Source organism: Electrona antarctica (genome assembly GCF_951216825.1).
Source record: "Electrona antarctica genome assembly, chromosome: 21".
Taxonomy (NCBI): Eukaryota; Metazoa; Chordata; class Actinopteri; order Myctophiformes; family Myctophidae; genus Electrona; species Electrona antarctica.
Window position 1 is genome coordinate 7,839,051 of NC_136802.1, and position 27,519 is coordinate 7,866,569.

At 43.2% G+C, this 27,519-nt stretch overlaps 1 protein-coding gene across 1 annotated transcript in view; it reads left to right on the top strand.

Annotated features, from left to right (window-relative positions):
* usp53a (ubiquitin specific peptidase 53a) overlaps nucleotides 1-26,914 on the top strand; it is a 75,623-nt gene extending 48,709 nt beyond the window's left edge. Inside the window, exons 11-17 of the mRNA XM_079491632.1 lie at nucleotides 2,521-2,781; nucleotides 7,529-7,678; nucleotides 12,190-12,988; nucleotides 15,220-15,284; nucleotides 22,926-22,992; nucleotides 23,076-23,857; nucleotides 24,447-26,914. Of these exons, the coding sequence (XP_079347758.1) occupies nucleotides 2,521-2,781; nucleotides 7,529-7,678; nucleotides 12,190-12,988; nucleotides 15,220-15,284; nucleotides 22,926-22,992; nucleotides 23,076-23,857; nucleotides 24,447-24,517 (2,195 nt within the window). The 3' untranslated portion in view covers nucleotides 24,518-26,914. The remainder of the gene's footprint in view (nucleotides 1-2,520; nucleotides 2,782-7,528; nucleotides 7,679-12,189; nucleotides 12,989-15,219; nucleotides 15,285-22,925; nucleotides 22,993-23,075; nucleotides 23,858-24,446) is intronic.
* Nucleotides 26,915-27,519: the final 605 nt, after the last annotated feature.

Here is a 27,519-nt window from a genome sequence, read left to right on the forward strand (position 1 = left end):
GACTTTCTTTGATTCCTTTATTTAGTTTTGTCATATATAATAATTATTTACAAGTACTTTCATAGCATAGCATTTCGAGCATTGTTGGACAGGCTTTCATAATAACACAATTTCTTTACATAAATTACACAAAGATCACACTCCCTTGGCACCCTCACATGTACCAAAGTCATGGGAACCACACATCATCCATTATTCATCTTCCCCGTTCTATTTCATACATAATAAGGAGACACTATATTTAGCCGATAAAGTCAATTCAGAGGAGAGCGTTGTAGACAATTGGCACAGTGAACACAGAGTGTTCTGGTCCCGGCGAGCATGTAACGGTGGTAAGGAGTTATAAAGCCATGGAACGTTGGTGGTTTGTTGTGGTTTGAGTGGCTTGTCCTGAAATTCACCCCAGACAGGACTCTGAAAGGGGAGTCTTTAGTACAATGGGTGAGGTCAGTGAGGTGTTTTTATTCTTTTTCATACTCTTATATCTCTTGCCAATTATATCCAGACAGACTTTTTTGTCATCTGCGAGAGTGAGGTCTAGCCAACACCAACTCGGGATTCCTGGATCTCTGCCCTCCACAATGTCCTATCCAACATCGGGTTCTTGAGCTCTGCAGTGTTGTCAGCCAAGCTGTCGCGCCGCAGCACGTCTACATAGGTGGTACGCTTCTTTCCCCTCCTGGCTTTGCCTTGGGTTGGCTCCCATATAGGGTCAAACTGAACATCCCACAGTGTGCATTATAAAGCTCTGGATTTGTTAGATTGGGGAGTTTTTAATCCCCCTCTTCCTTCTATACAGTAATTCATCACACTGGCCCTGCCCAAGGTCCCCCCCCCCCCCCCCCCTGTCCAGCATCAGAACGAACTGAATGCTCCTCTGAAACCGTGAGGAATTACTTTCTGCGGGTGATTTAACACAATTTGTAACAATGTACTGTCGGACGCTCACCACCACCACCACCCAAGCCACAATCTATTCACTCTGCTGCTATGGCTATACGGCCAGGCAAGCAATACCGATGTATAAAAATGAAAAAGCCATTCCAGTGGACTTCTGAGCAGTTCCTACCTGTCTACCGTCAGATTGTTGAACGAACCTCGAGCCTGCCTGAGCCTTCAGCCTGCCTGTCGCCTGGCTGTCCCGACCAAACAGTTATGTTGTGTTGTGTTGGTTGTTCTATGTCAGGGCTGGGCAACTTTGATGATGGAGAGGGCCATTATATTTCCACACTCACTCCCTAGGGCCATACATTACTGTCGTAGCAAAAATAGCCGATCTACAAGCTCAAAACGCGCCGCGCTGCGACGCGTTTTGAGCTTGTAGATCGGCTATTTTTGCTATATTTGAATTGAAATCTTGAATTATTTTTTGCTATTTTTGAATTGGAATCCTGAAAATTTAACATTTTTATGTAATTTCAAATGCCTTTAATTATACTTGTGTTGAGCAATGAGCTACTAATTTAGACTGTAAGTAATTAAAGCAGGGTCGTGTTTGCATGTTGTGGAATTGTAACAGCTGAAATCAATATTATATCAGTATTCTGACATTAACCTGAGGGCCGCATTAAGTGAAGGTGGGGGCGGGGCCGCCAGTTGCCCACCCCTGTTATGTGTGTATGGCATGCTGTATATGACTGCCGCTGCACTGGCACTTACAGTACAGTACAGTACAGTACAGTACAGTACAGTACAGTACAGTACAGTATGCATACTCTGACATGTTTGTTAGTGTATCTGCTGTATTAACTGGCTTGTTTTATTGCTATTTTCTTTTAAACTGTGCATATATGTTACTATAGAGCGTTGCAGTCCCGCCCCCTACCATGGACCAGGAAATGAATCCCAATGCATTTTTCCCATAGACATTTCAGAAAGTATTTATTTAAAGACGGTTACGCCGCGGACAAAGCCAACTCGAGTCGTGACAACTCATGACAACACACACAATATTTTGGACCAAACAAATAATTACAAAGAAGAAAAACAACAAAAAAAGTGTTGTAACCTGCCGTTTTTTTCTTCTTTCTAATTATTTTTTCGTCCCCAAAAATTGTGTTGGTTGTCATGATTTGTCACGACTCGAGTTGCTTTTGTTTTGTTTTGTTTTTTGCCAGGTGAGCTGGCAAAAGGCAGAGGCTGTGGCATGTATATTTTACACTGCTCTTCATATCGACACATCTGACTTGTGTTCCTGTTTCTTTCTTTCTCTGTTTCTGTAATGTTTTTTTTTTGTGGCTTTCGCGTTTATTTTTTATATATATTTTTTTATGGAGGGACAGACAGTAGGCTGACAGGAAATGGGGAGAGAGATGGGGGGGTGACATGCAGTAAAGGCCGTCGGGATCGGGAGTTGAACCCGCGGCACACTGCCAGACTGGATTACCAGCCAAGATGCCTAGACCGCTGAGCCACGGCCCAGGCCTCTTTCTCTGTTTCTTTCCCCCATTGTTGAAAATGGAAAAGGTGGGAGCTTGTATGACAAATAATTCAATTTGCCGTCTTTCCTGTCTTTGTCAGACTCAGACTCTCCGCTGCCAGGCCCCAGAAAACTAGACCTGACGAGGGAGAACCTCAATAATCTGTTGGGCCAGGACTCCTTCAAACAGAAGGCCTCTTCGACGCTCAGCAGGGCCAGCGCTCACACAAACGGTGGCCAGGTGGGGGGACCAGGTACGAGAGAGGAGCTCAGCAGGGCCAGCGCCCACACCAACGGTGGCCGGGGGGGGGGACCAGGTACGAGAGAGGACCGCTGCAGGACCAGTGGAAGGAATGGATATGGTGAGTGAGCACAGTGGGGGAAAAAGAGGGGCGAGCTGTGTTTTGGGCAGGAAATTTTAGTTTTAGTCACATTTTAGTCACCTGGAATGTTTTAGTGTTAGTCTAGTTTTAGTCGACTAAATATCATAAGATTCGTAATGTCGTAATGGCTCATTTTACACTAGACTATCTACAAGCTCACAACGCTTGTAGATCGTCTATTTTCAGCATGCAACTAATTGTAAAATAACTTATACTGGATCTCTTGTCCACTAGTCCCTTCCTAACATTTTAGTCTAGTTTGTATTTGTTGACGAAATTGTTAGTATATTTAGTTTTAGTCATCATAGCTTAGTTTTAATTTAGTTTCCATTTAGTTTTCGTCAGTGGAAAAAGGTACTGGTAGTCGATGAACATTTTTCGTCTTAGTTTTAGTCGACGAAAACAACACTGGTGCGCAGTGGGGGAAAAGGGTGGCGAGTTGAGAAAGACGTGAAAGGTGCTGGAAGGGAGGGAGTAAAATAAATCAAGTAAAGTTTTTTTTTGTACAGTCCTTCATCACTGTTACAGCCTTAGAACCTCAATCAGGCAAGGGAAAAAGTCAAACTAAACTTGGGAAGGATCACAAAGGGACAAACAGGACAGGCATGCAAAAGATTTCTGAGTGTGAAATATTCGAGTGCGAAACAAACAAAAGCAATACTAGTGATCGAACACATCGAAGGATATGTCATTAAAGTCCATATCATATGGCAATAATAAGGTGGTGTCTGACTGACACAGATCAATGGAGATTACTGTAAGTGTATCTCCCAGAAGGAGATACAGGAAGAAAAAAATGCATGCCTTTTCTACTACGACTCTTCATAGTAGCATTAACCCAGTTGATTGTGAGTGTGATAAGAAGAGAAGCTACATGATGCCCAGTGTCTGCATGTAACAGGGAGAGGGATTAGGGACTGTTATTAATGCATCCGGATAAAGAGGGAAAGGGAGGAGAGTGACTTGAAGAACAAAACACTAAACTAGAGTGAAAGAGAGAAAACGGAAACATAGATTACAAGGAAACAAACAAAAGATAATTTGAGAATGGAAACGGTACAATGCTCGGGTGCAAGGTCAAGGAAAAGTCCTTTGACAGACTTTAACCGGTTGCCTTTTAAATCCATGACTTGTTTAGTGTTACAGCACATTCTTGTGTAATCATTAGCGTAGAGGCTGCACATGTCCTTGTGATCGCCCTCTCTGTTGTTGTTGTTAGCTAGGACCTCGCATATTTTCCACTTTTCCTTTTTATTTTCTCGCCAGTGGCACAGATAAATGTTACCAGTTGCTCAGAGCTTTTAGAACTACCAATGCCACTTAAAGGCCACTCTGCCTATTGTGAAAATTGGGATATCTTGAGACGCAGAACACACTGGGAAGTGTTATTTCAAGATGTTCATGTGTTCTCCTCACAATAGAGCGATGCAGTCCCGCCCCCTACTATCATAAAGACGGTTACGCCACGGACAAAGCCAACTCGAGTCGTGACAACTCATGACAACACAAACAATATTTTGGACCAAACAAATAATTACAAAGAAGAAAAACAACAAAAAAAGTGTTGTAACCTGCCGTTTTTTTCTTCTTTCTAATAATTTTTTCGGCCCCAAAAATTGTGTTTGTTGTCATGATTTGTCACGACTCGAGCGTAAACGTCTGAAATGTCTATGAGGAAAATGAACGGAGAATCATTTCCTGGTCCATGGTAAGGGGCGGGACTGCAACGCTCTATAGAGTGATGGGGGGGTAAAAACATCAGTGGAAGTCACCCCTTTTATTATGATATGCTAACGCGTGACATCATCATACCCGGAAGTTATGTGGACATGTCTACCGACTCAGAGTGGCAAAAAACAACTTTCTGGCCTTGACAGCCCATACATTCAAACAGAAAAGTCTGATTACATTATACAACAGGGTGCATTTTGCATCACAAAACGCAGTTCATAGTTAAGGGATGCAATAAAACAACGATCTGCATCCATGGGATGCATTTCTATACCGTTTTCTATTCTAGTTTATTTTGCTAGCATTAGTTTCATTAGTTTAATTTCTTCTGTTTTCTACATGAATATAACCACATAACCATATACAATTAAATGGGAGTTAAAAGCTGCAATTTGTAAAAATGGCAAAATATGACTCCTAACGTTGTTGAAGTGGGACTCATAAAATGTCCCTGGGACTCATTCTAAAAGACCATCCCTGCATCCTGGGACTCATTACATTGAAAACCTATTTACATCACTGATACAACATTAAACAACATTAAACAACATTAATCAACGTTAAATCACTACGCCACTCCATTTGCCAACTCACTGTATGCATGTGCATACCCATATGGATTCTAGGGTTCATGTGGTTAATTCCATCAGTTTTCATCACTGACGTGAAAATGTCCTCTGTGCAAGGAGACATTCGTTGCCACAGAAGTGAGGCAGAAGTTGTAGATATGGCCCAGTGTTGTTTTTGGCAGCAAAATTTGATTTTAGTTTTAGTATTTTAGTATTTAAGTTTTCACTTAGTTTTAGTCACATTTTAGTCACCTGGAATGTTTTAGTGTTAGTCTAGTTTTAGTCGACTAAATGTCATGAGATTTTAGTCGACGGTTGATTTAGTCGACTAAAATGTATTTTGGCGGGGCTTGATGCCGTCGTAATGACTGTTTTTACACTTGCTGAAAATAGCCGATCTACAAGCTCACAACGCGTCGCGCTGCGACGCGTTGTGAGCTTGTAGATCGGCTATTTTCAGCATGCAACCAAGTGTAAAATGACTTATACTGGATCTCTTGTCCACTTGTCCCTTCCTAACAGTTTAGTCTAGTTTTTATTTGTTGACAAAATTGTCGATATATTTAGTCTTAGTTTTAGTCATCATAGCTTAGTTTTTATTTAGTTTCTATTTATTTTTTGTCAGTGAAAAAAGGTAGTCGACGAACATTGATATGGCCTCCACGGTTCCACCCCGGTGCCTTTCCCTGTGCGCAGAAGTGAGGCAGAAGTTGTAGATATGGCCTCCACGTGTCCATGGTTCCACCCCGGTGCCTTTCCCTGTGCGCAGCAGAAACCGTGCCGTATACATCAGCACATCGATCTGACTTTGGGTTTCTTTCCCTCCCTATACCTACACACTCAGCAACTGTAGTGCCTTTTGGGGGGCGGCGGCACGTTGCATCGGAGATGACAAGCTTGGGGAAATTGCGGGCGGGGAGATTATTATGGCGTTGAGGGAGTTTTAACCCATTTAGTCCTTAGGACGATTCTACAAATGCCTTCTAAGTCCTGACAGTTTTCTGAAAAACCTGTTTCTATGTCAGTGGTTCTCAAGGTTTTTCATGTCAAGCACCCCAAAAATTATATGAATTTGGCCGCCGACCCCCATCTGAAAATATGTTGTTCCAGGGACCCCCCCCCCAGAAGCAAACCTTTGAGTTAAAAACGTTCGCTCTGAAAGAATATATATTCAAAGATTTGCGCCACATTTTCACGATTTTTCAAAAATAGCAGACCTAAAAGCTTGAAGCGCGGCACTTGGTGCCGCGCTTCAAGCTTGTAGATCTGCTATTTTTCAATAGCTAAAGCATAACATAATGCTTTAAAACACCAAAAGGGGTTCCTCCCGCCCAGAACGGGTTAAAGGGTAGCTCAAGGTTGAGAATGAGGAACAGGGCATTATGAAGATGCTTTTTCCCAACCCGGCCAGGCAGTGCAGGAGAAGCCTATTATCTGCTCCATGCAGTAGAGTTACCGTCTGATTAAATGGTCATCAATCTACTGTCTGGAGAGAATCAACCCTCTATATCAGCACTTGGCTTATGGGGCTAATTTGTCTTTTATCTACGCACCACCAAGGCACACATTCTGTGTGTGGGTTTGCATTAATGACCTTTTTGGTCTCTTAACTTCACCGCCACCAGGGGGCGCCAAAAGTCCCAGACCGCCACCATATATCTCTTTTTTTATTTTATATTTCTTTATTTTTTTCAAAAAAAAATCTATAAAGAAATTAATATTTTTTTTATTTTTTCCCATGTTAAAAAACACGAAAAACACGTCCTTGGTGCTCCAGGACATCATGAAAAAGAAGTTAAATAAGTCCTTGGCGACCATTGAGTTAAGCTACAATAAGCAACTTGTATGTCCTGCTGAGGATTTGAGCCCAGTTCTTCCTCACGAGAGACCACATTTCTTCCAAGATGGAATCCCTGTTTGTGGCCCTATTTTGCATGTCTTTGAGTACCAGGTCTTATGAATTAACTTGGAGGCGTGGCCAATGCTGTTTGCCCACTCAAAACAGCCAAATAGCATTGGCCACGCCTCCAGGTCTTAAGTGAAGGGATAAGACTTGGCACTTAAACCATTTTGTTATTATGTTATACTTTAGCTATTGAAAAATAGCAGATCTACAAGCTCATAGCGCGGCACTGAGTGCCGCACTACGAGCTTGTAGATCTGCTATTTTTGAAAAGTCATGAAAATGTGTGCAATTCTTGGAATATATATTCTTTCACCGCAAACATTTTTTAACTCATATCTTTACTTCTGGTGGGGTCCCTGGAACAACATCATTTCAGATGGGGGTCCGTGGCCAAATACAGATAATTCTGGGGGTCTTTGACATGAAAAAGGTTGAGCACCATTGACATAGGTTTTTCAGAAAACTGGTCAGAAAAAAAATCGAGCGCCCGCTAATATCTTGGCCCTCTTTTGTTTTGCAGCAAAGCTGGGCTCCAGTGATCCAGTGAAGAGCCACTTCAGGGACATCTCCAGAGAAGTTGCCCAGAGGGCAGGAGCCATCCGAGGGATGCATCCAACCAGAAGAGACCCTGAGAGGAACGGCCAGAAGAGGGTGGAGTCACGCTACAGAGGTTGGTTTCCCCGTTGGGATTTAAGGGTGATTTACGCTTTAGTCACGCTATGGTGTCTGCGATGAGTTGTGAGTTTGTAAAAGAAGACATATTGTAAAGCAACAAGGAAGTGTGTGTCTCTGCTTTTAGAGCAAGATGTTACCACTATATAGTACTGTACATATGAATCAATACAGAGACACACATGGATAAAACATGTTACCACTATATACTGTACATATGAATCAATACAGGGACACATGGATAAAACATGCAGACAACAGAGGACAGACGGAGAAGACAATGTGATTTGCTGACTGCAGATAAACACACAGACGCACGCACGCACGCACGCACGCACGCACGCACGCACGCGTGCACGTGCTCACACACACGCACACATGGCATCAGGTGACATGAACGCTTTTGACACTTTAATGCACACAATCTCACGCGTTAAACATACGCATGCATTGCAAACCGCCATCAGGCATTATGAAGCAAAAGGGCTAGCTATTGAAGAATAGCACTTATGTAACCAGAGGTCTGGGAGCAAAGTGTCAGCGAGGGGATTACGTGCTGCTGACGTCTGTTCAAGCCTGCCAGGCCTTTATTGCTCTCGCTTCAAACTCTCATGAATGCTATTGTAGTTTGTAGTTCGTTTTTTTCTTCACTGAGCTGATGTGTGGTTCTCCGAGACCCCAAATTTGTTTTCAGGGTGTTTTGCCTCGGATGGGTGTGGTATTGAGGTTAGAGTTAACCCATTTCGGACTATGGCAGATTCTAAAAACTACTAAATCCCGAGCGACCGGGAGCCAATGGAGGGAGCGGAGCAGGGGGGAGACATGTGAGATTTTTGGCTGGTTGAAGACCAAGTGAGCTGCGGCATTTTGGATCAATTGGAGAGGATTAAGTGTGCATGCCGGTAGGCCAGTAAGGAGAGTTACAATAGTCAAGTTTTGATGTAATTGATGTCTGGATAAGGATCATTAATATTACTAGCAACTGATATACCAAGAGCACAAGGGTCAGAGTGACAGCACCCATAGAGTGACAGCACCCATATATATATACTGAATACAGGTGCTCGTTGGCGAGGTTTAATCATGAAAATAATAATCATGAAAATAAAGAAGAGGGTCCCATCATGGGACCCTGACGAAGGCTGATTGGCGAAACGCATTGGTCCTCCCTTTTGTGTAATGATCTTTGCCATGCCTTAAAGCTTACAATAAAGGCTTTTTCACTTCACTGGAACAGAGTGCCTGCCTTGGATCCTCTTCTTTATTTTCATATATATATATCACACTTTGAACTGGTCCATGTAAACCCAATGGTCCCTGTTAGCACCGGCCCTTGTTCCATTATGATTGAATACAGCAGACTAAAGGAGGCTCTAGCATCTCTGCCGTGATGGATGGCGAGGCTGGAGGTGACACTATGGTTAATGCAAGTCCTGTAGCATAAATCTACCCTGCCATACTAGCATTCTGCTGAAGAGCCCACTTTCAGAACAACTTGAGCCACTCCAAGAAGAAGAATGAAATGCCTTTAGAAGCACACAGTGTCGCACAATAAAAGTAGCAAAACTAGGCTGTCTAAAACTTCACAACACACTGCGATGTGTTGTGATTGAAGCTTGCAGAATCTGCTATTTCGTTTTTTCATTGGAACACGGCAGTTTTGGACTTTCTGCCTGACACCGACGATATCTCCTATCGTATCGATTTTCGACCTGTTCCTTCCAAAAATGCACTGTGGACTTTTAGAAACTTCAAAGTTGACATCAGAAAGTCTTAACGTCACAGACCTAAGTACTGGTCTGAATTGATTTAACCCATTTTGGGCGGGAACCCCTTTTGTTGTTTTAATAAGCATTATGTTATGCTTTAGCCATTGAAAAAATAGCAGATCTACAAGCTCATAGAGTGCCACGCTACGAGCTTGTAGGTCTGCTATTTTTGAAAAATTGTGAATATGTGGCGCAAATCTTTGAATATATATTCTTTCAGAAGCTTAACTCAAATTAAACTTCTGACGGGTCCCTGGAACAACATCTTTTCAGATGGGTGTCCTGTCCGCGGCCAAATACATATAATTCTGGGGGTCCTTGACATGAAAAAAGGTTGAGCACCACACATAGAAAACTGTTAGGATTTAGAAGCCATTTTTTTTAATCGGCCTCAGGTCTAAATGGGTTAAGTCCCATGCGGCGTCAGCAGCAGAATCCTTCTCCGCACGGCGACGCCCACAGCGACGCCCACATCTCCAGAGGTTACTTCCTTGGGCTTTTAGCCCATAATTCACGTCGTTGCACACCTGAGAGCATACCCGCCGCTGTAGATCACACACACACACACACACACACACACACACACACGCCGCTGTGGGTTTCTACGTGACAGTGCACATCACACACACACACACACACACACACACACACACACGCCGCTGTGGGTTTCTACGTGACAGTGCACATCACACACACACACACACACACACACACACACACACACACGCCGCTGTGGGTTTCTACGTGACCGCACACACACACACACACACACACACACAGTCACACACACACACACACACACACGCCGCTGTGGGTTTCTACGTGACCGTGCACATCACACACACACACACACACACGCCGCTGTGTGTTTCTACGTGACCGTACACACAAACACACACACACACACACACACACACACACACACACACACACACACACACACCGCTGTGGGTTTCTACGTGACCGTGCACATCAAACACACACACACACACACACATACACACACACACACACACACACACGGCACCTACTCTGCATGTCTGTGGCGTCTTCAAAATTATAATCCATGCACTTAACTTCTGTGCATGAATTATGTATGCCCTGTATGTCTGAGTTGTGTCAGACATACAGGGCGTCGTAGATAATGCCTGGCAAGACACTTAAAACGTAAGCCGCTCCCCCTGAGCACTCCATATGACCACCTGAGCAGCCATCCGCTGGGTGAAGCTGAAACTGAATTGCAGGATTTCAGGATTAATAATGTCTACACTAGTAACAGTAATAATACAAATGATAATTTCAGACACTATATAAATGTAGTCCTTTTTTGTCCCCCCCCCCAAAAACAATCTGTCTGTGGTTAAACTGGTTTTACTTAGAGTTGTCCCGATACCGATACTTGTATCGGTTACTCGGGCCGATACCACCCTCAAGTACTCGTACTCGGTACTCTGAACCGGCCCCGATACTTTGACCCGAGTACCAAAACATCCAGTTGACACTATAGGCTGAATGAATGCAACGGGAGCAAGTCTGACTCAACACTGCAACAAATCACCAAAAACAGCCTGCATCTATGAGGAAAAAGGGTACTCGTATCGGTACTTGGTATCGGCAAGTACTAAAAATGAAGTACTCGTACTCGGTCTGAAAAAAATTGTATCGGGACAACTCTAGTTTTACTAAAGAATGTCATGTCAAGTCTTTTCAAATGTTTATCCACGGCCTAAATACGGGTTAATTTAGGGGCTCCTAGACGTGAAAATGTTTGAATACCAACTGGCACACAGAGAGCACACACACAGAGGAGAGGAAAGCAGCCTCCCACTGACCATTATTTACACCTTCCTCTCAAACGCAGAGATCCCAGTTAAATGTCAAGAGACTGTTGTCACCACCTCACCGCCTGCTGTCGTTTTGTAGCAACTAAAGGCTTTGTGTCTTTGGTTGCTTTGAAAGTGCTTTTTACGCAATACACAGCAGGAGAGTGATGGTGCCAGCCAGAAAGCAGCACTGCTTTGAATCAGCACTGCTTGGCAGAGAAAGTGACATTTTCTCATTACCTGGTTTTGGTTATTTTGACCCCTAAAAGTCCCCTGTTTCTCCTTAACCTTCGTGCTTTGATCAAAAGATGATTAAAAATCTAAATTTTTCACTGCGTTGCGGTTTCACTGCATAATGATTAATGAACCATAATTCTGCATTTAGTTGATTTAGTACTTCCATGCAGAACAACGGTTGCATGAAACCTCTGCTAAATGAGAGGGTGTGCTGTAGGGCTTTAACCCATGTTGGGCGGGAACCCCTTTTGGTGTTTTAAACATTGTTATAATTTAGCTATTGAAAAATAGCAGATCTACAAGCTCGTAGCGTGCCACCGAGTGGCGCGCTACGAGCTTTTAGGTCTGCTATTTTTTGAAAAATCGTGAAAATATTCTTTTCAGAAAACTGGAGGATTTAGAAGATTTTTTTTTAAATTTTGAGGTCAGGCCTAAATGGGTTAAGCAACTAGTCGACTATTCAACTAGTCGACTAGTAAATCCACTAGTCAACCTTGCTGGTACTAGTTGACTAGTTGATATTTTTTGTAGGCCTCAAGATCAGATAGATTATAGTCACCAATGTACACAGTTTTTAAATGTACAAATATTTAAAAAAGTAAAAATCACTAGAAGTGAAAGCTCTAGTGTGCTGTTGGTTAAAGCTTTAATGAAACGTATTTTTCCTTGTCCTTCCTTAGACCCAGTCCAGGATCGGCCCTACTCGCGCTCTGTCTCCCCACCAGAGAACGGCTTCAAGCAGTACCTGGACACTCGACTCTACGCTAGCCAGGGCAAAGGTCCCATCCGGACCGAGCGGACGCCTCACATGGGCGGTCGATCTTCCCACCACGACACCACCCATCGCTCCCACTCCAGGGTCCAAGTGATCCCTGCCGTGCCCAGCGGCGGCCACCACAGCCGCAGGCTCGACCAGCACTCCAACGGATACGACACCGACAGCAGCCAGGACTCGCGGGAGCGTCCCGCCAGCCGCGGCAGCAGCAGGCCCAGCCGCCCGTGGAAGCCCATGCGGGAATCGCTGAACGTGGACAGCGTGATAAGTGGCGCCGGCAACGCCGGCAGCGTGGCGAGTCCGGAGCGACGGCAGCACAGTCCCAGGAGAAGGCCCAGCAGTGAGTCGCCCGTCCGAGAGCGAGAGCAAGATCGAGACAGGGACCCGATGACGACGTGGGCGACGGCGCGAGAGGAGCGCCAGCCCAAGAGCCTCATGACCATCTACGAAGACGAGCAGAGGCACGAGACGGGCGGCAGCCGCAGCTCCCTGGACTCGGACAGCCGCGGCGGCTACAGCGACAAGGACCGGTCGAAGGGCGTGGCCACTCTTAAAGTCCGCACGGACACCTGGAAGATCCAGAGGACCGAGTCTGGATACGAGAGCAGCGATAGACTCAGCAATGGCTCCGCGAACCTAGACTCTCCGTCTCCTGTGGTGGATAACAGAGACCTGAGGCCTATTCCTGAGCTACATCGGACAAGGTACAATAGATCGTTTGATTGTTATCCAGGTATTGATTTGTCCCCTGAATGAACTACTAGGACTCTATGTCCATTATGTCACTGCTAATGATGTCACTTAACCCCAGTTGTTTGTTTGAAAGGCATTTTTGTCATCCCATATACTTTTGAGCGTCAACTGAGCTGCCATTATTAAACAGTAGAAAGAAATCTGTTTGCTTATAAAGGTGGTGTGATAATTTAGTAAAAAAATAATCTCTGTACTCTGATAGTAATCATTGTTTTGGAGTGTTTTTCAATACATGGGGTCTCAGTTCGGGATACCACTTTTAGCCAATGAGGAGAGAGAAGAACCCCACACAAAGCAATTTATCAGCTTCACTTTTATAGTGTTGTAGTGTAATTTATTTTTGTTTCATCACTTCCACTTCCCCAGAGACAGGGAGACCCCCTCAACAAACGACCCTATAGCAGCGTTTACTATCGGAATGTAGAGCTATTTAACATTTCATTTGCGCAAATAAAAGTTCACGCGAGGCTGATGGACCGCTGTTTATTGCACTGACGATCCCGATGAGCTGAAGACAAAGCCTTTATGCATGCAGGACAGAGACTGTCAACGGCTGACTTTGGCTTAACCACTTGTGCACTACACAGGCCTGTCCCTTGAGAGTATAGCTTGTTATAGAACGCCGAAGTCCTGACGTCACTCGCTCGTCCCCTCGATTCCCCTGGTTCACGGAAGTAATTTCTCTATGGTGAATAACATGGGGTCATCTTAAAATCGTTTCATATAAGCGTTGTGGTCCAAAAATAAACAAGCTGTCTCGGCGTTATTGTCAGGGAGGTGTCTGTATCGTTTGCGACAGTCAGTCACTCATATATGATTTGAGTCTGTTTCTAGTGAAAATGTAACTAATTCAGCAGCAGTAACAATAGTGTTTTCTCTCAGTCAGTTGATTGTTCATATCAGTGAAACGGCCTGGATGACATGTTTATTTTTCAAACACAGTTCTTATATGAGGCGATCTAAAATCCCCCTATGGGGATTACAATGCAAATAAAAAGTATATGAACATGGAGTTGCGCCCTCTACCGATATTGACGTCAGACTTCGGTGCTCTATAGGGTAGCTCAATAATGAATTCTTCGTTCATGTCCATCTGATTTTTTTATTTTTGGGGGGATTAACGTATCGTTGCTGTCGGGCAGAAACCCTGTATCTTCATATTTCTTTTTTTTCCCTTCATTTTTTTCGTAAATGAATTCCCTACTTTGTCGCACGGTAGTGTTGCACAACAATAACGAACAGCCGGATCTACAAACTCACAATGCTGATCGGCTGTTTTTGCTACTTTTGCACAATTTTGAAAGTGGAAGTGGTTGAGTATATCTGTGTGTTTTAAGATGATATAACCAATGACTAGTATTACATAAGAGCCTGTGACTCGATAGTAACTACATTGGATCCATTTGAACAAAAAGTAATCATATTCTGTTGTCCTTGAATAAGATTTTGTCCACAATTCAATGCTGTTGGCAAACGTTCTACATTCTCTAATTGTGTGTAGACTTCTTGTACATGAAGTAATGCAGATGTTTAACAATAATGTAACTCTTGAGAGCGTAAAATGAAACCAAATGGACCCGTACGGGTCCATTTGGTTTCATTCTACGCTCTCAAGAGTTAGAGATCTATTGGGGTCCATTTGGTTGAAACCCCCTGTACAAGACGGTGACCAAATGTAGTTTTTTGCTTCATAGAAAGCCACTAGTTTTGACAGTGAGATGATGAGGGAGTTCTATCACACATTACTATCATTGTTAGCCCTTTACAGTTGTAAAACAAAAAAAGTAGCAAAAACCCCTCAAGAAATGAGGGCTTATTTCCTTTTTTACACATACAAAACAGAGCCATATTAAATTCTTTAAAACGTTCATAGCGTGAAAATATGGATGTCAAGTATTGATTGTGTTGAATTACAAATGATGAAAGTCCTTGTTAAAGGGATAGTTCACCCAAAACCTTTTTTTCCTATCGATTACTCACCCCATGGAGACTTCAATTCATGGATTTTTTATTACATTTTTTATTATTATTATTATTTTGTCGCATTCCTAAGCCAGTCATTTGATGATAAGCAGTGGTTCCCTATGGAGACACATAGGGAACCACTAACAATTATTGGTAATGTTATGGGTGAACTATCCCTTTTAATGCAATCTAATAATGTGTTGAATTTGTATTTTAGGGATCCGTATGCTCAGAGAAGTGATGACTCAGAAGCAGACATTTTGCACTCCTCATTTTCCTATGGTAAGAGACTACTTACTTCTAATGCAGTGGTTCTCAAAGTGGTTCTCCATGAAGATCTCTAGAGCCGACCCTTACGGGTCAATTTGGTTCCATTTGTACACTCTCATGAGTGGCAGACCTGTAATGGTCCATTTGGTTCCACTTTGAGAATCACTGCTCTTGTGTTTTCCCACTAATGCCAGACGTTTTCTTTCTTCCAGGAAATAAAACGTCTTGGGTTTCCGAGGCTAATGCCTACATAACAGATAGGTAGTGATGATCTCCTATTTTGCATTTAATCATTAGCGTATTAAGCAGCACCGACACATGGATTAAATAGCGGGGAACGCAGGTTATTTAAGCCAGTATTAGGACACCATAGGTTGAACTTTTCATCAGTCAAAACAAATCTTGCAGTATATTACTGCAGAGAGTTTTTCCCCATCTAAATTAGGAGTGACTAATTTTCAAAGTATTTCTCTCTCGGCAAAGAGGCCGTCAGTTATAAAGAGTACATTTATAAACCTTTCTCCTGTCGGGTTCCTCTGGCCTATGGACTATTGGACTTCCATGTAATGTACAGACTAGACGCATTAAGATAGTACTGGGTCATTTGTTTGATTCATGGTTCTATCAGTAATGTTGAGGTCAGAGCCTGGTGGAAGGAATGGATTGTGTATGTAAATCTATTGTCCTTCATTTACTGGCCCTGACCTTTTTTCCTCAGCCAAGTTAATAGGGACTTTAAGCAACGACTGTTTCAGGACGGCGACGCTATGCGGAAGTACGGCGGCTATGACGCCGTCGACGTAGCTGTCAAAATCGCTAAGCAAACAGCCGTCGGCGACGGCAACATTGGTTACCATGGTGACGCGTCTATGCAGCATGTGTCAAACATAAACACTTTTTTTTAAACACCCCGTCGCGCGTCAGCTAACTTGCCGATATTGCTTAATTCTTACATGCGCTGGACATGATCAGTAGTGGAAAGAGGAAGGTGCTGGAGCAATCGGTGTAAATGTATGACAGCTATAATTTCAATAAACATGGTTATGACATGGTGTTGTAGACACTACGTGTAAGTGTAGGTTCTCCCGTAGTAGAAAGGGCTGCGACAGAGAGCAGGTTTATGTATCGAGCACTGATCCATTTCCGGTTGCCGTAGCCGACTGCCGTATCCGTCGTTGCTTAAAGTCGCTAATGACTGTCAGGCAACACACAGATGTGCCATACTCTGAACTACTGTACTTATGTGTTACTTTCTCCTGCAAGTTGAGTATCAGTACCAAGAACCTATTGTTAGCATAGACTTATAAAGGGCAAAGTAAGCCAGATATATAGATGTATTTAACAGTTTGGACGCCACAGACGATTAGTCGAGTTATATTTAATAATGCACAGGTTACCAAAGACGTTAACACGAGTAATGTAGATGCTGTGTGAAAGACCCCTCCCTGCATTATAGACGCTCTTGTGTTCTTGTGGAACTTGTGTGATAATTGTGACAATTATCTTATTTGACCGGCATTGCGGCAATGACTAAAAGTGGGTTCAAAGCGCCACCCAGCCGCCATGTTTCCTCTTGCGTGTGACTGATGAGAGAAGGTTTCAGAAGCAAACGCATTGACCACAAGTCAGGTTGAGAAGCTCATATAAATATAATGGGGGGGGGGGGGGGGGGGGGGGGGGGGTCAAGGGGGTGTAGATGTCATGAATAGCAGCAGGGGTCTGTCGTTCAGACACCCCCCCCTCCACATTCTCGCTCCTTTCTTCGGCACACATGTTCCGACCATGTGATCTAGTATGTAGTTAGTTAGTTAGTTAGTTAGTTAGTTGCTGCGAGAGTGAAGTCTAGCCAACACCAACTCGGGATTCCTGGATCGCTGCCCTCCACAAATTCCTATCCATCAGGTTCTTGAGCTCTGCAGTGTTGTTAGCCAAGCTGTCGCGCCGCAGCACGTCTACATAGGTGGTGCGCTTCTTTCCCCTCCTGGCTTTGCCCTGTGGTTGGCTCCCATAGAGTCAATTTACTTGCCTCAAGTTCCGGGTGCCTGACGCAGTGCCCTGCCAGCCTCAATCTTCTCTCTCTGACTTTGTCCGTGACCCGTGGTAGGTCCCCATAGAGGTCCACATTTCTGATGCTGATCTAGTATGAACACAGAGAGGGGAGAATAATATCAGTTTAAACGGATTCACCTTTCACCACACTACCCACAACTGGAATACATCCTCGAGTACACTTTAAATGGGCCTCCCAGCTGTGTCCAGTCAGGCAGAAAATGCTCTGACCCAGCCTGTCAGAAGGTGCTGCTCACGCATGTATAGAAATTTAAAACACCACTTTTCATGTGCTTTGGTGTTCTTGAACATTCTCCGGACAAATACTTTGCCAAGATCATCTTTGTCTGGAAGAAAACCACAGCCACAGGTTTTATCCCAAATTGAAGTTGGCATTATGCTATAATAAACTTTGGTGTTGAGTTGAAAGTCAAAGTCATACGATTTGTCACACAGCAGTGAAATTTGTTCTCCGCATTTGACCCATCTCAGCCCACATAGAGGTTTCTGTTTTGGAGACACTGTGAGGCTTCTCCTTCCCACAGTTGCAAATCATATTTAGTAAGTACATTAATGTGGTATAAAAAAATCAAAGTGTTTTAGTGTAGCAGTGGAATCTTCCCTGACGTCTGTGGGAGAGCAGCCCATGCCAGTGGGCGAGAGCTGAACTCCAGTCAAACTGACTTCACACACATTTGTTGCAGTTTGTCAATACAAATCGGTGGTGGAAAAAGCACTCAAATGTTTTACGTAAGTAAAAGTATCAATACTGAAATAAGTAAAAGTATTGGCATCAAAATGTACTTAATAACCCTGGCATCCCTATTTGGGGCAAAAATAAATAGAAACATAAAACTTCATTCACAACACATTCACAACGAATTGCAATGCGACACATTGTGAGCTTGTAAATCAGCGTTTGTCCGGAAGAAACTACCTAACTCCAATTTTGAGGTTTTTAGATTTTTTTTTTTTTAACTGTTATGAAATATGCTGAAGATATTCAAGTGGGCAATGAATATGTCCACATTGACTGCTTTGAGAAAGTGCCCCAGCTCTGATGCCTCAACGGAAAGAATTCCTTCGTCTCCTTTGCTCGGTAGCAAAGCATTTTACATATGCTTTTATGTTTTACAGCCTGACTTTAAATCTACTTGTGTCAGAATAGAATAGAGGGTTTCATAAAAAAAAAAGATAAAAGCTGTTATGAGGGAATTATCAGACTTCATCATCATGGGGATAAAGCTATGTTCATGATATCCATTGCGGAATGCGTGTACGCGGGGCATCTGTGGTGTGCATGTCTGTCGATGTAGTCCATTGTGTTGAGAGCTGGACTATAATGCGGCCAGGCTTAGAGAGGACCCATTGATGCCACTTAACAAGCTGCTGACTGATGTGCTAACCTAAGTGTTAATGCCTTGGAATGAGTCCAAATTTATATTGTACCTTTTTTGGCTTAATCTTCTCCGAGCTTGGGCCATAAACTAAACCTGTACAAGCTACGCCAAGAGCGGTGATTAGGTTTATAGGAGAGGGGGTAGGGTGATTCAATCAAAATGTGATCATTTTTGATATACGGTAAATATCATGCAAATGGGGTTAATGGCTTAGTTTCCTACCACTCACAGTAATTACAGTATGAGCTTGGCGTATTAATATGCATGCACATGATCTCCGTTTGGTCTGTGTCGGACTCTAGTGACTTCAAATTATCTTTTTGGTTTTTGAGTGGTGTAAACCACTCCTACAACTGGCTTTGTTAGTTTACGTGTCTGTCTGTTTGTCTGTCTGTCTGTTCGTACCTAAAAATGAGCATGGTTGCTATGGTCACCCAGTTCACACGGGTGTGATTTCATTACGTCAGACCACAGCTGATCAGTCTATATAAGACCTTACACCACTCAGTTCACACGGGTGTGATTTTTTACAATTTATTTACACATCAACATTAAAGTTACCTCCTTCACACAACATACAGTATAAGTATAGAAACAAGAACTTCATTTTGAAGCCACTAAATATCTTTTGACTACTTTTTCTATTATTTCTATAGGTATACATTTGATCAAAAACAAATTTGATTTGGCCTAGGTTCTCTTTCTTTCTCCTCACTTAGCTGAGTTCCGCATTCAGAACTGAATTGCATTGAGGACATCTGAAATGATTGATAATTGATTGGTAATTTTAAGGATTGCTTATTGGAGTTGTGTGCAGGTGTCTAATTGTGTTACATCGACAAATCTTCAAAAGCCTGTGAACAATCCTGTCATTTTTCTAAACTAAGTTGGCATTGCTATCACAGTATATATGTAGTTGTAGAGCAACACAGTTTCCAAAGATTTAGACTCAAAGTACAAAAAGACGAGACCAAGGAACTCTTGTATAGGAAAGTAAAAAGCCTTTAATATGGTGGCTAATGTATTTGCAAAAGTTAAAATGCACCTATGCACCTATATTATGGGTCCTCACTAATGTTAAAATGCACCTATGCACCTCCTATATTATGGGTCCTCCTCACTAATGTTAAAATGCACCTATGCACCTATATTATGGGTCCTCCTCACTAATGCTAACAAATATGTTACCATACCAGTGACATCATTGTTAGGCTTTTTCTTTTTGTATTTTTTTTTTAGGGGCCCCTCCTATATTCAGCTATAGTGTAGAATAGATTCTTGTCCTAACACAAACATTAAATGCCATTGACAATGAATGGAGAATTTACGTCATTATGTGGACGAGCAAATCGGCTATTTCTGTGTCAACAACACAAACATTAAATGAGCAATCATAAGAAGAGAGATAGAAAATGGGTGAAGTCGTCCTTTAAGGCTCTGGCAGGGCGATAATCAGAAGGGTCAAAATGCTTTCCCCTCCGTCATTAAGTGACATGATTAACTGACCCACGGATCATATCAGTCCACCTAACAGGTGTCTCTCTTGGCCGCTGCAAAGTAGCGGCTGCTGGACTGAGATCAAAGGCCACTGTGACGTGATGTATGCTCCCAGAAACGCTATCTCCACATCCATCACTTTTTAAAAAGCTAAATATATAGTTGTGCACACTGCAGCACACACACACACACACATACACACACACACACACACACACACACACACAGCATGGAGCCTTTTAATCATTCCATATATGGGTTGTATGTGTTTTGCTTTGCCGTGCTCCCTGGAGCAGGGAAGAGCCCTACTTGGTTTCCATCATTGTCTTCCACTCCCAGTTGTGGGACTTTTGCATTGTTATTTCATAGACATCCCCCTGTATCATAGTCATTATACCATGTTGGTATATTATGTACTGACGTCAAGCGATGACGCTGAAATAAGTTATAAAGGTTATACAAGTGTTTTACTTCTCCCTACTCCTTTCCGAACATATAAAAGTAAAAAAATAAAAATAATAATTATACTTGCGGCCAGTGAGGCTTGTTTTTTTGTTTTTTTTGGGGGGAATATTTTATTCGTTTCTATATTGCACTTATTTAAATTCTTTGACTTTTTTTGTCTAATTTTATCATGTTCGGAATAAAGTTTTTCATTCATTCATTCATTCATTCATTCATTCATTCATTCATTCATATGTATAGTCATAAGTGTAGATAAGATATTATGGCTGTTTAAATATTACAGAGGCTTAGATTCAAACCTAAGCAATCACGGGATGCAAATGAATGCTTTCCTGCATGGGGCAAACATGATGTTCACTTCAAACGGCAGGACACACTGATTAGCATACTGTACCTCCCCAAGTTCCACTGTGCGTAGGAACAGCAATTAGCCTCACTTGGCACTGAATCATAAGAATGGGTTTTGTTGCCAACGAACGCCGACGTTGTCTCAACTGCAACAGGCAGCTTAAATTCTAACCAACTAGCAGTTGTTATACAACAGTTCTTTACCCCCTCCAAGCTTTGTCTTGGCAACGGCGGTCGTGACTGGGGGGGAATGACGGGCGGGGGGGGGGGATGACGGGCGGGGGGTGGGCTGGGCTGGATTTGCTGAGGAGCAATTGTACATTCCTTGCAAACGCCATCTCACTTTGTCTTTTTGGGGGTTTTTTTTAGAGTCATATTGTTAAAATCGTTTGCTGACTTTGAAATTCAAGTAGTGAATCGCCACATGGACTTAGTATAGAAGCTTAAACGCACAGCAAACAGCATTGCTGAGGGGGGGGATTCTGGAGTCTGACCCTCGCATACTGTAATTGCATGCCAGCAGAAAGGATTTAGTCACTAATGCTCCCGGAGAGTGCAAAACGGGGAGGGTGTGCTGACACATCACAGATGGTCCTTAGCCACTCACTCTCTTCCTTGCCCCATTAGTCAGCTGTTGTCTGTCTCAAGCCTTTACAAATCACACCGATGCCACCAGGCTTTGGGGATTTGCTTTTGTTTGGCCACCTTTTCACCTTCATGTATTATTTCAGTGTAGCAACTTCCACTGACTTAGTCTTATGACCAGTGGTGGAAAAAGTACTCAATTGTTGTACAAAATCTATTGAAAATAGCAGATCTACAAGCGCACAATGCGCTCGCGTTGCGACGCATTGTAGATCGGCTATTTTCAAATGGCCAAAATGTATAGGGTTGAATTGGTATGTTTTCTAATCAAAATTAAAATTTCCAAAGTAACTTGGCTCTGAGATGTAGTGGAGTAGAAGTAAAAGTATTGGAAATTAGAAATACTCAAGTAAAGTACAAATACCTCAAAATTGTACTTAAGTACAGTACTTAGTAAAAGTACTTAGTTACTTTCCACCACTGCTTATGACCGGCCGATACCATCCAATCACATGTACATGGATGGGGGTTGATATGCTGTATAACAGAAATCAAGGATGACCGAAAACAAAGCGGGCAAAGAAACACAGAATTAAAAGCAAATGTGACGTTTTATTTCCCTTTCAGTGTGTAGGGTTCGTAGAGGGTCATTAGTCTTAGCATTGCTAGCTAAAAGCTGGCAGGGCCCTGTACTGTACGTGAAGTTGTGAACCCAACTTCCCTTTGCGGGGGCCTCCCTTTAGTTGTAGGATCAGACAGTCAGAGCGGTACACAGGGACAGGGGGGGCCTTAGGGCGGTCCGCCAGACTGGCTATCTGCTTTTATACTTCCTCTCCCAGCGCCAGACAAGGGCCCTTACCATGACCCCTGTTAGGTAACATGTCTGTGCTGGAGACAGAACAACACTGCATCTCTGGGACTCTAAATAAATTGTTTTGGTTTGTTTTGGACAGTAATTACCTGTAATACAGGAACTTTGCACAGGCGTTTTTTGTTTTTTGTTTAGTTAATGTTGGTCTGGCAGTAATGAGCTGTTATGTAGAAACTGGTGTGATGGCCTGGGCCATGGCTCAGCGGTCCAGGCACCTTGGCTTGCAATCCAGTCTGGCAGTGTGCCGCGGGTTCGACTCCCGATCCCGACGGCCTTTACTGCATGTCTTCCCCCCATCTCTCTCCCCATTTCCTGTCAGCCTACTGTTTGTCCCTCCATACAAAATATAAAATAAAGGCGAAAGCCACAAAAAAAACATATTAAAAAAAAAAAAAAAAAACTGGTGTGATGACATGAGCTGTCATTTGTGTCTTCAAGGTGAATACGGAAGGACATCTCCAGATCTACAAGACGTTAACCTCAAATCGAGTCCATGTTTACAAAGGTAAAAAAAAACAAAAATGTAATTATGATTGCATGCTTCACAGATACATAATTCAAGTAATCTGTAATCTGTGCCTGCAACAGAGGGAGAGCATTCCGATACACTCCCGGAGTCCTGGAGAAGATCGACGGTCCTGATAGTGAACGGGAGGACAACGTCGATGGCAGCCCCGTTAGCCCCGTGCCACCATTCTTGGCCAAGACCAGCAGCTCCGAGTGGAACAGCTCCGACGACCTCGCCGGTCCCTTCTCTGACGACCTCGCCGGTCCCTTCTCTGACGACCTCGCCGGTCCCTTCTCTGAGCAAGAAGAACTCACTTTAATCCACAGGGAGCCATTCATGCACAATAATCACCATAACGTAGCACCTCCTTTACCTCCCAAGACCTATGACCATGGATACGATGATGACACGTCAGGCTTCCACCCACAACCATCGGCGCCGGTGCCGTCCCGGACAAGCTCCCTCTCACGCTCCCACCTTCGTCGGTGGATCGAGGCGCCCGCCGAGCACAAGCTGTCATCGGACGCCAGCTCCAAGTCGGGCTCCTCGGATCAGGACAGAAACGATCTGTCCGCCAGCGAGAGTGAAGAGAGGTTTCCCAGTCCGAAACTGGGGAACGACGAGCACACTGACTCCCCGTCTCCGACGGAAATGGTTCTGCCCACCACATACTTTTCTGTAGATAACTGTATGACAGACACTTATCGGGCCAAGTACCATAAGGCAAGGCCTGCCTTGTACATGATGAAGGATTCGAAAGCAGAGCCACATGCTCTGTCAGGGGAAAGTGATGCCGAAGAGAAGGGCCTTTCAGTGCCGGAGGTCCAGCCACCAGAGCCCCCCAAAAGCAGATCAGAATCAGGTATGGAAATATCACGTACTAGTATAGAGTTGTGCTGTGACTTAACTATTATTTTCACATTCTTACTCGCTAGCCCCTGCAACGTCTGGCTTTCGGACATTGTCATATGGCAGCCAAGTCTATGGACTAATTTAACAGTTTGACTGCGGGATTAATTAATCGTGATCCCCATCTGACCTAGTAGTTTTTCACTAACCTTTGAAGAACCACCCCGGCCGCCATCATCGTTCCGTTTCATGAAAATCCGGTGTGACCATATATGGAGACGCAATGTCACGAGGCGTGACCATATATGGAGGCGTGGGTGACGGACGGACGGACGGGATGGGAAATGCAGGTTTTCATAGTCAATGCGACCTACTGTCGCAACAAGCTTTCACATTGTACCAAAGCTGTGAACCACTAAACAGATCCTTTTTTATATATTTTTTTATAAATCATTTGTAGATCAACAAGTTGGGTCTACAAATGAACATACATAATGTATGTTCCAGAGCACCACCCTTTTTCTCAGTTGTCAGAATGATTATATTATTAATATTATTACAGATGATAATTGATTCACTTTTTCTGTCCTTTTATTTTCCAGGTTATTCTACATGGAATGCAAAATGGAACCCTGTCACTCCAAAAGGACTTGATGAACACGGGTTCCTGTGATTTTAGCAACAAGCATTGAAGGAGCTGATGGAAGCTAGAGCTATTATTCACTGTGACCGGCTGCAATAAGTGAACCCCTCAAATGGATTTGTGCATTTTGCTTTGCACAGGTGTCGAGTCACACATGTAGGCACAAGTCTGGATGCCAAAGAGATTGGTCCCGAAACACAGTGAAAAGGGATTTTCGGTTTGAAGTCTGGTATGAGCTACGTATAACTCCAAGTTTGAATTTGCACGGTAGAGAAAGAGAGACAAGAAAATAGTTAGAAAGCAGCACCAAGATGGCTGGTATCAATCAATGTTTGGATTTCCCAGAACTCACAAGGCAGGGCAATGATTTGTGGGCTGGATTAGTAAAGAATGTATCTCAAAAGGTCCCTTTCCAAGTTAAGAGATTAACAAAGAATAACCTATTTCTAACCAATCTGTTCTCTCTCTCAAACTATGGAATGCTTATGTCTCTTTGTAGAATTGCTCTCATTTCAGTGTTACAAGATGCCCTAATTCCGTCTATTGAATGTTTTCGCTGTAATTTATTGGTGTAGAGGTTTAACCTGTTAATAATATTGTTTTGGGGGAAGTCAATTCTACTGTACATACTGTATTGTACATGTTTATGAGAGGACTGCTACTTAAAGATTGAGTGCCGTGACCCCCCCCCCCCTACATTATCAGGTACAGGTACTATGACTATATTAGGAGAAGGATGTTTTTCAAAAAAGTGTAGAAAGTGTTAAAATTATGTTTTTATGTGGACACGCCCACCAGTTCATTAACACAACCAGCGCCGGGATTCCTTCAAAATAGAAGCTCTGGGGTGCCGGGAAGACATGGGGCTCCATTTTTGTCAGCGCTAAACCCCTAATCCCTAAACTTCTTTGCCTTTTTTTACTATTTTGCAAAACATTTTTGAATAGTTCAACCAGCCAATCTACATTGACACGTTGTGAGCTTGTCGACTGGCCATTTTAACTATTCAAAAATGTTTAGCAAAATAGTAAAAAAAGGCAAAGAAGTTTAGGGATAAGGGGTTTAGCGGTGACGAAAATGGAGCCCATGGTCGCTTTTACTCAAAAAAAAAACGGAGATATTTTTTTGCTTGCTTACCTTGCTCTCGTTTCCATAATATCGCTAAAGAATCCATCGCGTTCATATTTTGAACGAGAGGCAGTTGAGAAGTCAGAAATGAAGAGCTTAGTGTATATCCATCAGATCAAAACCACAGAGAGCGCTCTAGATTAGGAGAGACGAGGCATTCTTTCTGTAGCGGTAAATGGGAAGTGACCGGACCGCACATGAACGAAAAGGGAAGCGTATGGTGGCCTTAGAGTCCCACTCAAAAAAATGTAAAAAAGGAAAAATATTCTCTTGTTTGATATCATTGAAGATGCGCTAGGACGTGTACACACGTCATTGCAACCCGTCGATTGGATTGCTTATGACCTGTGGGCACGTTGGGTGGACTGAACCAGTTAAGTATGCCTGGTTTGCCTGGTGGGTGGTGATGGGTGGTGATCTACCTGAACTGAAGCTGTACCCACAGCTGTATGATAAAGGGAGAGTGGTTAGGGGGACAGGATGATATTCTAATGTCACTATATCACTGTCATTTCGATTGGGCCTTTTGAAAAACCAAAAATACACAGGAAAGACATATTTCAATATTCTAACCACACCTGGGGGTTTATTAAGAGTAATGTTAACTCCATAGACACATACAAAACAGAAAAAGTACAAAAATCATGGCACTCCATCTTTAAAAATGGATCCCAAGGGTTCTTGCAGGTGGTGGGTACATTTTGTTGGCTTTGATTGCTGGTAAACAGGTATTTGGCACATAGGCGTACGCGTACTTGCTTGCACACCCCCCATCACACGAACACACAATAATCACACAGTTTATATGGCTTTATATTGTATTCCCAGGTTTAGAATTTGTATCTTTCACACTCCTTCCAGTCATAAGCTGTTCCAATGTTCCTCCACATTGAGTCAAATGTTAAGGTTTTATCGGTTACAATTTGCCTTTCCAGTACTCCGATTTTGGCAGGGTATATCAAGATTGTCTTCACGCGATAGAGAAGGGGCTTACTTTATTATTATTATTATTATTATTATGTAGGTTATGTTCTTGCTTAACCCACGCCCCAATACTGTATATTTGTTTATTTTCTTAAAAGATGCTCTAAATCTCATTTGGTAATTTTTGTTCTTTTGTTCTTTTGTTTTGTATACTGCTCGGCAGAATTTACTGCACAGTGCCTTTCTATTTTTCTACGTCCAAACAAGTTTAAATAGGAGTCATAATTTGTATAATTCTGTGATTTGAGATTATTTTATAACATTTAAGTTCATTTTTATTGATTAACTGTTTAATAAAAACATTTTATTTAACCATGAATGTATCAAGTAAAGTTGTTTAGAGTTTTCATTCCTAAAACTTGTCAGTTACTATCATAGCTGTGGCGACTGTGGCTCAAGAGGTAGAGCAGGTCGTCCAATGATCCCTGGGTCGGCGGTTCGAATCCCGGCTCCTCCTGTCTACATGTCGAAGTGTCCTTGGGCAAGACACTGAACCATAGAGTATATATATAATAGAGACTGAACTGGCGCGAAGCTCCGCCCCCCCCAGCTATTCATGTCAGTGGAAGTTGCTCAGTGGCGTTTTGAAGCACCCGGAAGACTGCCGGAAGTCCCTCCCCGGACCTCAACTTTGAGGTCCTGAGTGACGTAGGGCAACCGAGCGCCCCACCTGCACGGGGTTTCCCGGTCATGAATCCACGGGTCCGCCTGTAGTCCCTCCTCCTACCACTAGGACCCAGAGCTTCAACGTTGAATAGCCTCGCTGGCCCCTTGCACTGAACCCCAAATTGCTCCCGATGTGCTGGTTGGTGCCTTGCATGGCTTCCGCTGCAATCGGTGTATGAATGTGTGTGTGAATGGGTGAATGTAATGCTCAATCTATGTAAAGCGCCTTGGATAAAGGCGCTATATAAAATGCA